The 10,567-nt window shown below is 43.8% G+C and overlaps 1 protein-coding gene across 1 annotated transcript; it reads right to left on the bottom strand.

Moving 5' to 3' along the window:
• Positions 1–982: 982 nt before the first annotated feature.
• LOC125297704 (zinc finger protein 709-like) lies at positions 983–9,227 on the bottom strand. Its single transcript, XM_048248155.1, has 4 exons — positions 8,683–9,227; positions 7,789–8,148; positions 6,477–6,787; positions 983–3,727 (listed from the first exon to the last, which is right to left on the bottom strand). Exons 1-4 carry the CDS (start codon positions 8,948–8,950, stop codon positions 2,051–2,053), a joined length of 2,616 nt encoding a protein of 871 aa, XP_048104112.1. The 5' UTR covers positions 8,951–9,227; the 3' UTR covers positions 983–2,050.
• Between the last annotated feature and the right edge of the window lie 1,340 nt (positions 9,228–10,567).

Genomic DNA, 10,567 nt, shown 5'->3' with positions numbered 1-10,567 from the left:
TGTTGCTCAGAAAATGCTATTTTCTTGGCGCTTGGTCGGTTTCCACATAAAAACGTAGCATTCAAGGTGTAAGGATTCTGAAGTTAAGTCTTCTCGTTATGAAGTGATTTGCATAGGACTGACCCAAGGCACGCCGTCTAGTGGTGTGTGTGTGCGTGTGTTCATTGCTCACAGATCCAAGTAAATCCACTGATCTCTTGAGTGTTAAAAATTATAAATTCTCAAAAGTAATTCCAAATTCACATAGCTGTAGCCTACATATCTGTCTATATTGTTCATACTGAATATCCACATTTATTCTGTTTTTCTTATAATATATTCTGTTAATGCACTGTTATAACAAGGCCTAGCCTACTATTCTAATCATAGACTGTACAGTCTATGATTCTAATGTTACTGCTACTACATTGCACATAATCTGTACATGTTGTTCATACATTGTTACATCATATCTATTTCTGCTCTTATAAGGTAATGCACTGCACATATTTATATTTAAATATTAAATTTATATTTCATTTATATTACTCTAAACCACCTTCTGTAAACCAACTGTACACTACTGTCTACACTGCACTATATTTATTGTCCTGTCTATGCACCACCTGTCTATACTTTGTATATCACATTGCACTTTTCTGCTTTGTTTGCACTTCTGGTTAGACACAAACTGCATTTCGCTGTCTTTGTACTTGTACTCTGCACAATGACAATAAAGTTTAATCTAATCTTAAAAAAAAAAAAAAAAAAAAAAAATCTAAAGTTGCCCATAATATATCCCAGATAGCAAGAGGCTGGTCGGACCACTGTCGGTCCATTGAGGGCATAGCTGTCGGACCACTGTCGGTCCATTGAGGGCATAGCTGGCGGTCTGCTGGCATTGCTCATCGGTTCTCTGGCGGTCTGCAGAAAAATTGCAAATGAGTGTCTACTTGATCCCAAATTCTCTTCAATACAAAACTCCAAAAAAATGTTTTCCAACTTTACATTTATTTTATTTAGTAGACAGATTTATCCATACAAATTTACTGTAGGACTACTACACATATGGGTCTATACTTTTAAATGGTACAATTGTCGTACTGAACTCACGCTAAACTCACGCTCTGCTTTTGCTAAATAACTTTGGAATTTATAACTTGAGCATTTTAATTTGTTCGCAATAGTGTAGCCAGCTCACTCAGATGTTGATGGAGTGAAGTAAAGCAACATTGACATTGACGTATAAACAGACTAGTGGTGACCATGTACCATCCACGATGCATCATTTCAGACACTGCATAAACAGTAAACAACAGATTGCTTACATGGGCATCCCTGTGTGTGTGTACTTGGGGAGTGGGTTTGATGACATACACACCAGGGGAAGTTCACTCAGAATAAAGCGGTAAATCCTGAAAGAGCCCAAGCTAAACAAAGCCACAGAGCTCATTTATTTAGTGTGTGGCCTCTCTCTGTAAGTTAACTGAACCAGGTTTGTCACAAAAAACAAATATTTGAAATACCCTCCTGAATGGGCACCTGATCAGGGTGAGATGTAACCTAACTCTTTTGGTCACCTTGTGTGTCCTTCCTGCTAAAGAGTGTGGCTTCCTAATGCCCCCTTTTGCTAAAGAGTCTGGCCTCCATGTGGGTCCTTCCTGCTAAAGAGAGTGGCCTCCTAATGTGTTCTGTAGAGAGTGGCCTCCTTATGCGTCCTTACTGCTAAATAGTGTGGCCACCTTATGCGTCCTTACTGCTAAAGAGTGTGGCCACCTTATGCGTCCTTCCTGCTACGTCCTTACTGCTAAAGAGTGTGGCCACCTTATGCGTCCTTCCTGCTAAAGAGTGTGGCCACCTTATGTGTCCTTCCTGCTAAAGAGAGTGGCCTCCTTACGTGTCCTTCCTGCTAAAGAGTGTGGCCTCCTAATGTGTCCTTCCTGCTAAAGAGTGTGGCCTCCTAATGTGTCCTGAAGAGTGTGGCCTCCTTATCCGTCCTTTCTGCAGTGAGTCAACCTTTTTGATGCTGTTTGAACAAGTTCAAGCTGACTGAAAGCTCCTGAGCCGACACTCATTCGGTTTCTTCTCGTGCTTCTTCGGCGAGTGTGAGTAGGCACGCGCGTCTTTGCCGTCTCGAGTGAGCGCCGTCAGGGTGGCAGCGGTGCGCAGTGAGGCCGCTCCGACGCGTGAACGCCCGTCCGCATCGCTGGCACGGGAAGGGCCTCTCGCCCGTGTGCACGCGCTGGTGTCGGGAGAGGGTTGTGCGGAACGTGAACGCCTTGCCGCACTTCAAACACGAGTAAGGCTTCTCCCCGGTGTGGACCCGCTGGTGAAGGCGCAGGCTGTTTGCCACTGTGAAGCTCTTGCCGCACTGAGAACACTTGTAGGGCCTCTCCTCGCTGTGCGTGCGTTCGTGACGGCGCAGGTAACTCGCCTGCGCAAACGTCTTGCGGCACTGCAAGCACGCGTAAGGCCTCTCCCCGCTGTGCGACTTCTGGTGATCGCTGAGCTTCGACAGGGAACTGAAGGTCTTGCCGCAGTCTGAGCACAGAAGCAGCTTCTCTCTGTGGCGCATGCGTTCGTGACAGCGTTCGTGACAGCGTAGGTACCCTGCACTTGTGAAGGTCTTGTCGCACTTTGAACACGCGTAAGGCTTATTCTTCGCGCTGTGGAGCATCTGGTGAACGCGCAGGCTTTTTGCCAACGCGAAGCTCTTGGTGTGCGTGCCCTCGTGACCATGCAGGCCCGCCGCCTGTGTGAAGGTCTTGCCGCACTGTGTGCACGCAAACGGCTTCTCCCCGCTGTGTATCCTCTGGTGACTGAGAAGCGACGACAAGTAACTGAAGGTCTTGCCGCAGTCCGAGCACAGAAACGGCTTCTCTCTGGTGCCGTTGTGCGTGCGTTCGTGACTGCGCAGGCTCCCTGCGATGGCGAAGGTCTTGTCGCACTGCGTGCACGCGTACGGCCTCTCCCCGCTGTGTAGCCTCTGGTGAATGCGGAGCGCCGACGGAGAGGCAAAGGCCGTGCCGCAGTCGGGACACCCGTACGGCGTGAAGAGCTCCCGGCACCGCGGGCAACTGCAGGGCTTGGCGCCGGCGTGCGCCGCTTTCCTGTGCGCCCTGAGGCTCGACTTCAGCACGAACGCCCGTTCGCACCGGCAGCAACGGTAGCTGCCGCTGCTGCTGCCGTGCGCCTCGTTGCGGTGCGCTTCGAGCTGATAGAGGCGCGAGAATATCTCACTGTCGCACTGGCCGCAGCGGAAGTGCCGCATCTCCCGGCGCGCGTGGAAGCACAGGTGCAGCTTCAGGTAGGTGAGCCGGGCGAACGCCTTCCCGCACTTGGGACACTTGTGACGCTTCCTCTCCAAGGAGGTGAGTCGCGTGGGCGGCGGGAAGATCTCCTGACAGGTAGCGCATCGGCAGGGCACCGCCGTCCCCTGGTCGCCCGGGGCGATGTGCGTGCTCTTGTGCCTCTTCAGTGTCCCCTTGCAGCGGAAGGACCGGCCGCACTGGCAGCAGCTGAACGGCTTCTCGCCCGTGTGCGTGAGCTGGTGCTTGGCGAGAGAGGACGGGCGCAGGAACGCGGCGGGACACTGCGGGCAGGGGTACGGCCTCGCTCCGTGGCTCCTCTGATGGTCCCTGAGGGGCGTGGCGCCGCTGAACACCTTCCCGCAATCGGAGCACACGTGCTGCGAGCCTTCCAGATGTTTCCCGCGGTGGTACTTGATGCACGTGGTGCGACTAAACACCTTCAAAAGAACAAAAAAAAAAAAAAAAACAGTACAAATTACGTGATAAGCATAATCAAATTCCATTAACAAAAACAATAAAAGGTATCCTTTTAAGTAAGTACTGCAATATTATCCAATTTTTTATCAAAATCACATTTTGAAGTAATGCAATTAGCTAATCACAAAGTTTGTAAATAATTGTCTCTAATAATAATTGTTGTAAATAATCTCAATCTGTCCCAACAGTTAATCTTGTCATATCATACCATACCACATAACCCCTTGTCACTCCGATTAAATTGAAACTTGATTTTAAATTAAATCGCAAATCACAATTGCAATATAAGTCATAAAATTATAATTTTCTCCAAATTGTGCAGCACTACTTTTAAGATAAAACAATCCATTAATACCTTGATAACAGTAATTATAACACACTAACAGTAACTAACAGTAACACACTAGTATAAATTATTAATATACCTTGATATCAATAAAAAACAACACACTAATATATTAATATACCTTGATAACAGTAAATAACGACACACTAATATTAATATACCACGATAAGAGTAGTTATAAAGACACACTAATATATTAATATACCATGATAAAGACACACTACTATATTAATATACCACGATAACAGTAATTATAATGACACCCTAATATATTAATATACCACGATGACAGTAATTATAAAGACACCCTAATATATTAATATACCACGATAACAGCAATTATAACAACACACTAATATATTAATATCTCACTATAACAGTAATTATAACGACACAAACTAATATAGTAAGGCCATCCTTAAAAATATTTTCGTTTGCCGTAACCCGACCAACCCTGTCAATTTAGAACCGACCCAAATATTTATTTTTTTCCCCTTTTAGTCCTGGACCGACTTGCGGGTTGTAAAACTTTATGTTAATACCGACCGATTGTTTTTTTTACTCTAAACAACCAATACAAATGCAATAAAATAATATTTTTTAGTAGGCCCAAGTATTGTGAATATAAATTGCCTACATGCAAACGTGGCTCACTTAAAAAAAAAAACCTGTGGCGTCATCTCTACACCATTGGTTTCACTACATGTCACACTATGGCCTACGCTTCGTTTCATTCACACAAACTGATAACGCTTTTACTTGGCACGAAGTTCTGGAAGAACTGTGGCCAGATCTTTTTCATCCCTCCTCCCCTAGTCTAACGGTGACCGCGGTCGGAGTATTGAAATTGGTTGTGGTCTATTCAGCATTTCTCAAAATATGGGTCCGCAACATGGAGACTGCTGGTCCGCGGAGTCGGAGGAAATTAGGCCCGGTGCTTCATCTGATAATTTGCTGCGCAGTTGATCAAGAAACCGCGGATCGACGAAAAAAAGAAAACAAACGTTTCTGCTATCGATGTCATTAAACATGGAGCCCTACAATTAAAGTGGGTGGTATGAGCATTCATTCAATCTTGGCGTCTGCGCGAGAGAAACTGAAACTAATCGATAACGTTGGTATCAAAGCTCCGCTTCAACCTGTTGGAAGGCTATTTATTTATTTAACGAAACTTAATAGAACGACGTTGTTTTTGGAACTTCCTTAGAAACAGAGCAGAGACTGTATAATACACTGTATAGCATTGAGTATTGTATAGTCAAATTTCAATATAACGGCCAAGAGCTATTGTAGCCTTCTTTCTGGGTACATGTAGATGAGCCCTATGACCCAAAAGTCTGCCATGACCGGGCCTCAGGTCAAAGAAGTTTGAGAAAGGCTGGTCTATATAACCTGCATCAGAATGAGGTTTGCAATGGTGCGCCTGAAGGCACGGGTTGAAGACCCAGTCAGTTACGGCCAACGATATGCACATTTGTGTAAATTCATTCCTACGAATCACCATGACCAAAATTGTACTTTTTTTTTTACTTTGAATCTTGAAAAAAAAAAATATTGACCTACCTACCGACCCATTTTTAATTTTTTTTGGCTGTTACTGCAAACAAAAATATTTTTAAGGATGGCCTAATATGTAAGGGATAATGTATAGAACGCCGGTCATTATCGGGAAATAGGTCCCGACAGGGCGAACCGGTCTTGTTCTGCCCTGAAGGGACCTATTTACATAGCCTAGGCTATAGCCTATTTGTTACCGTTTCATCATGGCTTTTGCTGAGAATCAAATAGTTAATATTTGATCATATTTAATATTTGATAATAGTTAATATTTGATAATAATTGGGGCAGCCGTGGCCTACTGGTTAGCGCTTCGGACTTGTAACCGGAGGGTTGCCGGTTCCAACCCCGACCAGTAGGCACGGCTTAGCAAGGCACCTAACTGCTCTGCTCCCACGAGCGCCGCTGTTGTTACAGGCAGCTCACTGCGCCAGGATTAGTGTGTGCTTCACCTCACTGTGTGTTAACTGTGTGCTGAGTATGTTTTACTAATTCACGGATTGGGATAAATGCAGAGACCAAATTTCCCTCACGGGATCAAAAGAGTATATATACTTATACATATATACTTAATTAATAAAGTAAATAAATCTTGATAACAGTAACAGTAAATAAATAATTATTGATAACAGTAACTATAACAACACACTAATATATAAATATACCTAGATAACAACAGTAATTATAACAACACTAATATATAGATAGATAGATAGATAGATAGATAGATAGATAGATAGATAGATACTTTATTGATCCCCAGGGGAAATTCAAGATTATTAACTTGTATGATTATATTAACATACCTTGGCGCAGTGTGGACATTGCGTGGGTGCGACGTTGTTCAGGTGATCCTGATGTATTCGCAGGTTTTTGCGGCAGGTGAAGGGCTTCTCGCACTGCGCGCACTCGTAGGTCTTGCGAACGTGCGACTTCAGGTGGTGGGTCAGGTGGGCCTCGATCGCGAAGGACCGGTCACACTGGGGGCACTGGAGGAGACCTTCGCCCGTGTGCAGCCTTCGGTGTCTCTGCAGCGACGCAGGGCGCAGGAAGCTCTTGTCGCAGTCCGGGCACTCGTAAGGCCTGGGTTTGCTCTGCCGCGTTGCGCTTTGATCGTCTGCTGAAACAAGACAGAGGGGAGAGGAGGGTGTGTGAGCAGTCCGGGCACTCGTAAGGCCTGGGTTTGCTCTGCCGCGTTGCGCTTTGATCGTCTGCTGAAACAAGACAGAGGGGAGAGGAGGGTGTGTGAGCAGTCCGGGCACTCGTAAGGCCTGGGTTTGCTCTGCCGCGTTGCACTTTGATCGTCTGCTGAAACAAGACAGAGGGGAGAGGAGAGTGTGTGAGCAGTCATCTGAGAGGAGAGGAGAGGAGAGGAGGGTGTGTGAGCAGGCATCTGAACACTCAACACTGAGAGGAGGCTGTGTGAGCAGATAAAATATGTTACGGGTCCAAGAATGACACTGTGGTCTGGTGTAACACATTTAATTAAAAGTCTGTTGGGAATACAAAAAGATGTGACAGTTCATCAGCACTCTTCTAAACACGTAAGTTACTCGACAACTCTTGTTCTGACGTCAGCTATTTTACACATTACTATTACTAAGTATCATAACCTATAGTTCATGTGTAACCCAATCACACATTGGGTTTCAGAAGAACATTGTAACATATATTAGTTGAATATTCAATTAAATTCCATGTCTCACATAAGCAGTAATAATGTTACACATTACACAATTATACCACCAACAACCAGTTATACAATCAATAAGGCAACTGAACACTCAACACTGAGAGGAGAGGAGGCTGTGTGAGCAGGTGCATGATTTTTATTTGATTTTTTTTGCGGTTGGAGTAGCTTACACATTTCAATCAATTGCGATTAATATGGCAACGGCACCTTTAAGAATTACCGGCAACCCTCCAGTTACAAGTCTTAAGCGCAAACCAGTAGGCCACGGCTGCAACCCTAAGAGAGGAGGAGAACACTGAGAGGAGGCTGTGTGAGCAGGTGCAGGATTTTTTATTTGACTTTTTTTCGGTTGGAGGGAGTAACTCATGCTTACACATTCCCAATCAGTTGCGATTAACATGGCAAACGGCACCTTTAAGAATTACCTGCGGGCGCGTGCGTCCTCAGGTGGTTGGCCAGGTGAGCCTCACGCGTGAAGGTCCTGTCGCACTGGGGACATGGGTGGAGGTTTTCTCCGGTGTGCAGCCTTAGATGCGCGTCCTCAAGAGCGCCAGGTATTTGAAGCCAGGTATCTGGGCACGTTAATGAGCAGGAGATTCTTCCTTGAGCCGCCTCCATCATCTGCTGCTGCTGCTGCTGCTGCTGCTGCTGCTGGTGCTGCTGTTGCTGCTGCTGCTGCTGCTGCTGCTGCTGCTGCTGCTGTTGGTGCTGCTGGTGCTGCTGTTGCTGCTGTTGCGTCATGGCTGTTCTGGTCTGCAAAAACCAGGAGGAGTCTGTGAACAGAACTATCTCACGTGGGAAATAAACAAGCCCTTAAAGGTGAGTTTTTTTTTTTTAACATTCTAACATAAGATTACATTTCACAACAATTGAAGATTCTAAAATTCTATGTTGAATTCAATGAACCCAGATATTCTTTAGAACAGTAATTTTTCAACATTCCTGTCACATAGGTGTGACGGTACTTTAAGGGTTAACACTTTGAGGAGTTTAGTCATGTCAATCTAGAATTACATCATACAGATCTGGAATTTAGAACAGGTTAATTTGTTTGTTAGCTTATGTCTTGATGTCGATCTCTTTGAGTCGCAATCTGCATGACAAAAGTAAAGACTTACTTCCACAAATGTCTTAGGCCTTACTTAGGCTACTTACAAACTAAAATGCACTCAATCCTTGAACATTCTCTGTATTTCTAGTGCAAGATCCATTCAGATACAGGCACAAGCAATGAAACACATGCATTCAGAATATAACAACAAATAGGCTATGTGATTGGTAGGACAAGACTGCTTTTCAAAAATAATTGTGATGCTTACATTGATTTAATTGATCTTCAATGTCTTCAGTCTTAATTATTATGGTTTTTACTGTTGACTCTTCTAATTCTTCTTTGGTTGGTATCGTCTCTTCATCACCACCAGGCTGTGTTGGATCATAGCATGTTGTTGTCCGCGTGTCGATCAGTTCACTTTTCACGTCCTCCTCCTCCTCTTCCTTCTCCCCAGTCGTAGGCCTACACAGACCCAGATTCGGTTCATAACTCGCGCTGAATTTTTCTTCACCGACATCATAGTGTTTTGCCATGTGCACTAGAATACGTGACTTATCCTACAAGCTCTACAACTTTGAAAGGTGATAGTTGATGTATTTCCCATCAAACAGCTCTTCCTTTTTCAGATGCATTTCCAAATGAATTAAAGTGTTTGCATAGGCCTACGTAGCCTGCTAAGAGCGGACGAACGACTGACATGAGGTAGGCTAAACACGTCTCAACTGCATCGTAGCATATCTTTTACTGTCCATGCATTGATCGCACACATTTCCGCGTACAGCAACTCGTTGTCTATGGTTGGGATGTCTTCTTCTTCTTCTTCTTGTTTTTATCGCGGTTGGCAAACAACGTCTGGTTGCATTACCGCCACCTTCTGAAATGGAGTGTGGGTCTGAATAAAATATTTCCCTACACTTACAGTTTTTCTCAGTCGCTTTGGTGCTTTTTCAGATCAGAATGAAAATTCTCATAACTATTAGTTCAACCTCCACAACATTTAGTCATTTATGCACATCATAGTAGCAATTTCTCCTTCCTCTGAACAAATTGCAAAAATACTTTTGGACATGTATCAGTTGCTTTCATACAATTCTCTGCTGTTTTTTTAACATTATCATTTGCTTATGTCATGTCAGTCAAAATGAACTATACTTATGAATGCTGAATAGTCGTTCCCAATAAAACTAATAGTCTTCATTTCATTGCTTGAGTCATTACATACAAAATTGTTGAACTAGTTATCAAATTATGTCACAATGCTGTAGAATTGCAAAGGGCATACAGTAAAAATGTACGTATTCAGTGTATTGTACTCACTTAGTCACCTAACTACAGCAATGTGTAACTTTACTGTAGATTTCAAATGCCTGTACAAGTACTGTATAGTGCTGTCTTGAGCATGTTCAGGTAGTGTCACCGAGTTCTGACCTTTTTTTGCATTGGAAAACACTGAGAGAACTGTCATAATGAAAACATGACAAAGCCATTTGACTATCTTGTTCATAAACGATGGTGTCAAGACTTCTCATTTTGATGACACTGACAGTTTCATTGACATGAATACCTGCTTTTGAGGAATGGACTATCCATTTTGAGCAAGTGACGTGCTTTTGCAGGCCATCCACTAGGTTTTGCAGTTTGCACTAATTGTTTTGAGAATTGCACTAACTGCTGTGCAAATGTTAATAGTGATGTGAGAAAAGCACCAAAGCGACAAATGTAAAAATACATTAAGCTAATCCTAATAATTATTTTAGCCACAAGCACTTCGCGATGGAGCATACAGGGTGTAAAAATTGTATTTGGGGCTTTCTGCTATATGAGAGTTATCACTCTACTATTATTCCCAGTTATTATCATGGGAAATATAATGTTCAGATATGTGACAAATTATTATAATGGCATTGTATAAAAAGCATTTTTCATTCCAACTTGCTGAGGCCCCCCTGGCACCCCCGCATGGCCCCCACTTTGAAAATCACTGGGCTAGGCTATGGATCTAAGGCACATTTAGAGAAATTATTGTATAGCCTATTTTGGTGAGGAAAACATTTTGGGTGTTTACATGTTGAGACATGGGTGTTTTTAAAAACGTGATGTCAGAGTTGACACAAGCATCAAAGCGAACGAGAAAAATTGTAATTCTCTAG

The sequence above is a fragment of the Alosa alosa genome, chromosome 7 (genome assembly GCF_017589495.1).
Source record: "Alosa alosa isolate M-15738 ecotype Scorff River chromosome 7, AALO_Geno_1.1, whole genome shotgun sequence".
Lineage (NCBI taxonomy): Eukaryota > Metazoa > Chordata > Actinopteri > Clupeiformes > Clupeidae > Alosa > Alosa alosa.
The sequence above is the reverse complement of the archived record's forward strand: the minus strand, read 5'-3'. Positions and strand labels throughout refer to the sequence as shown.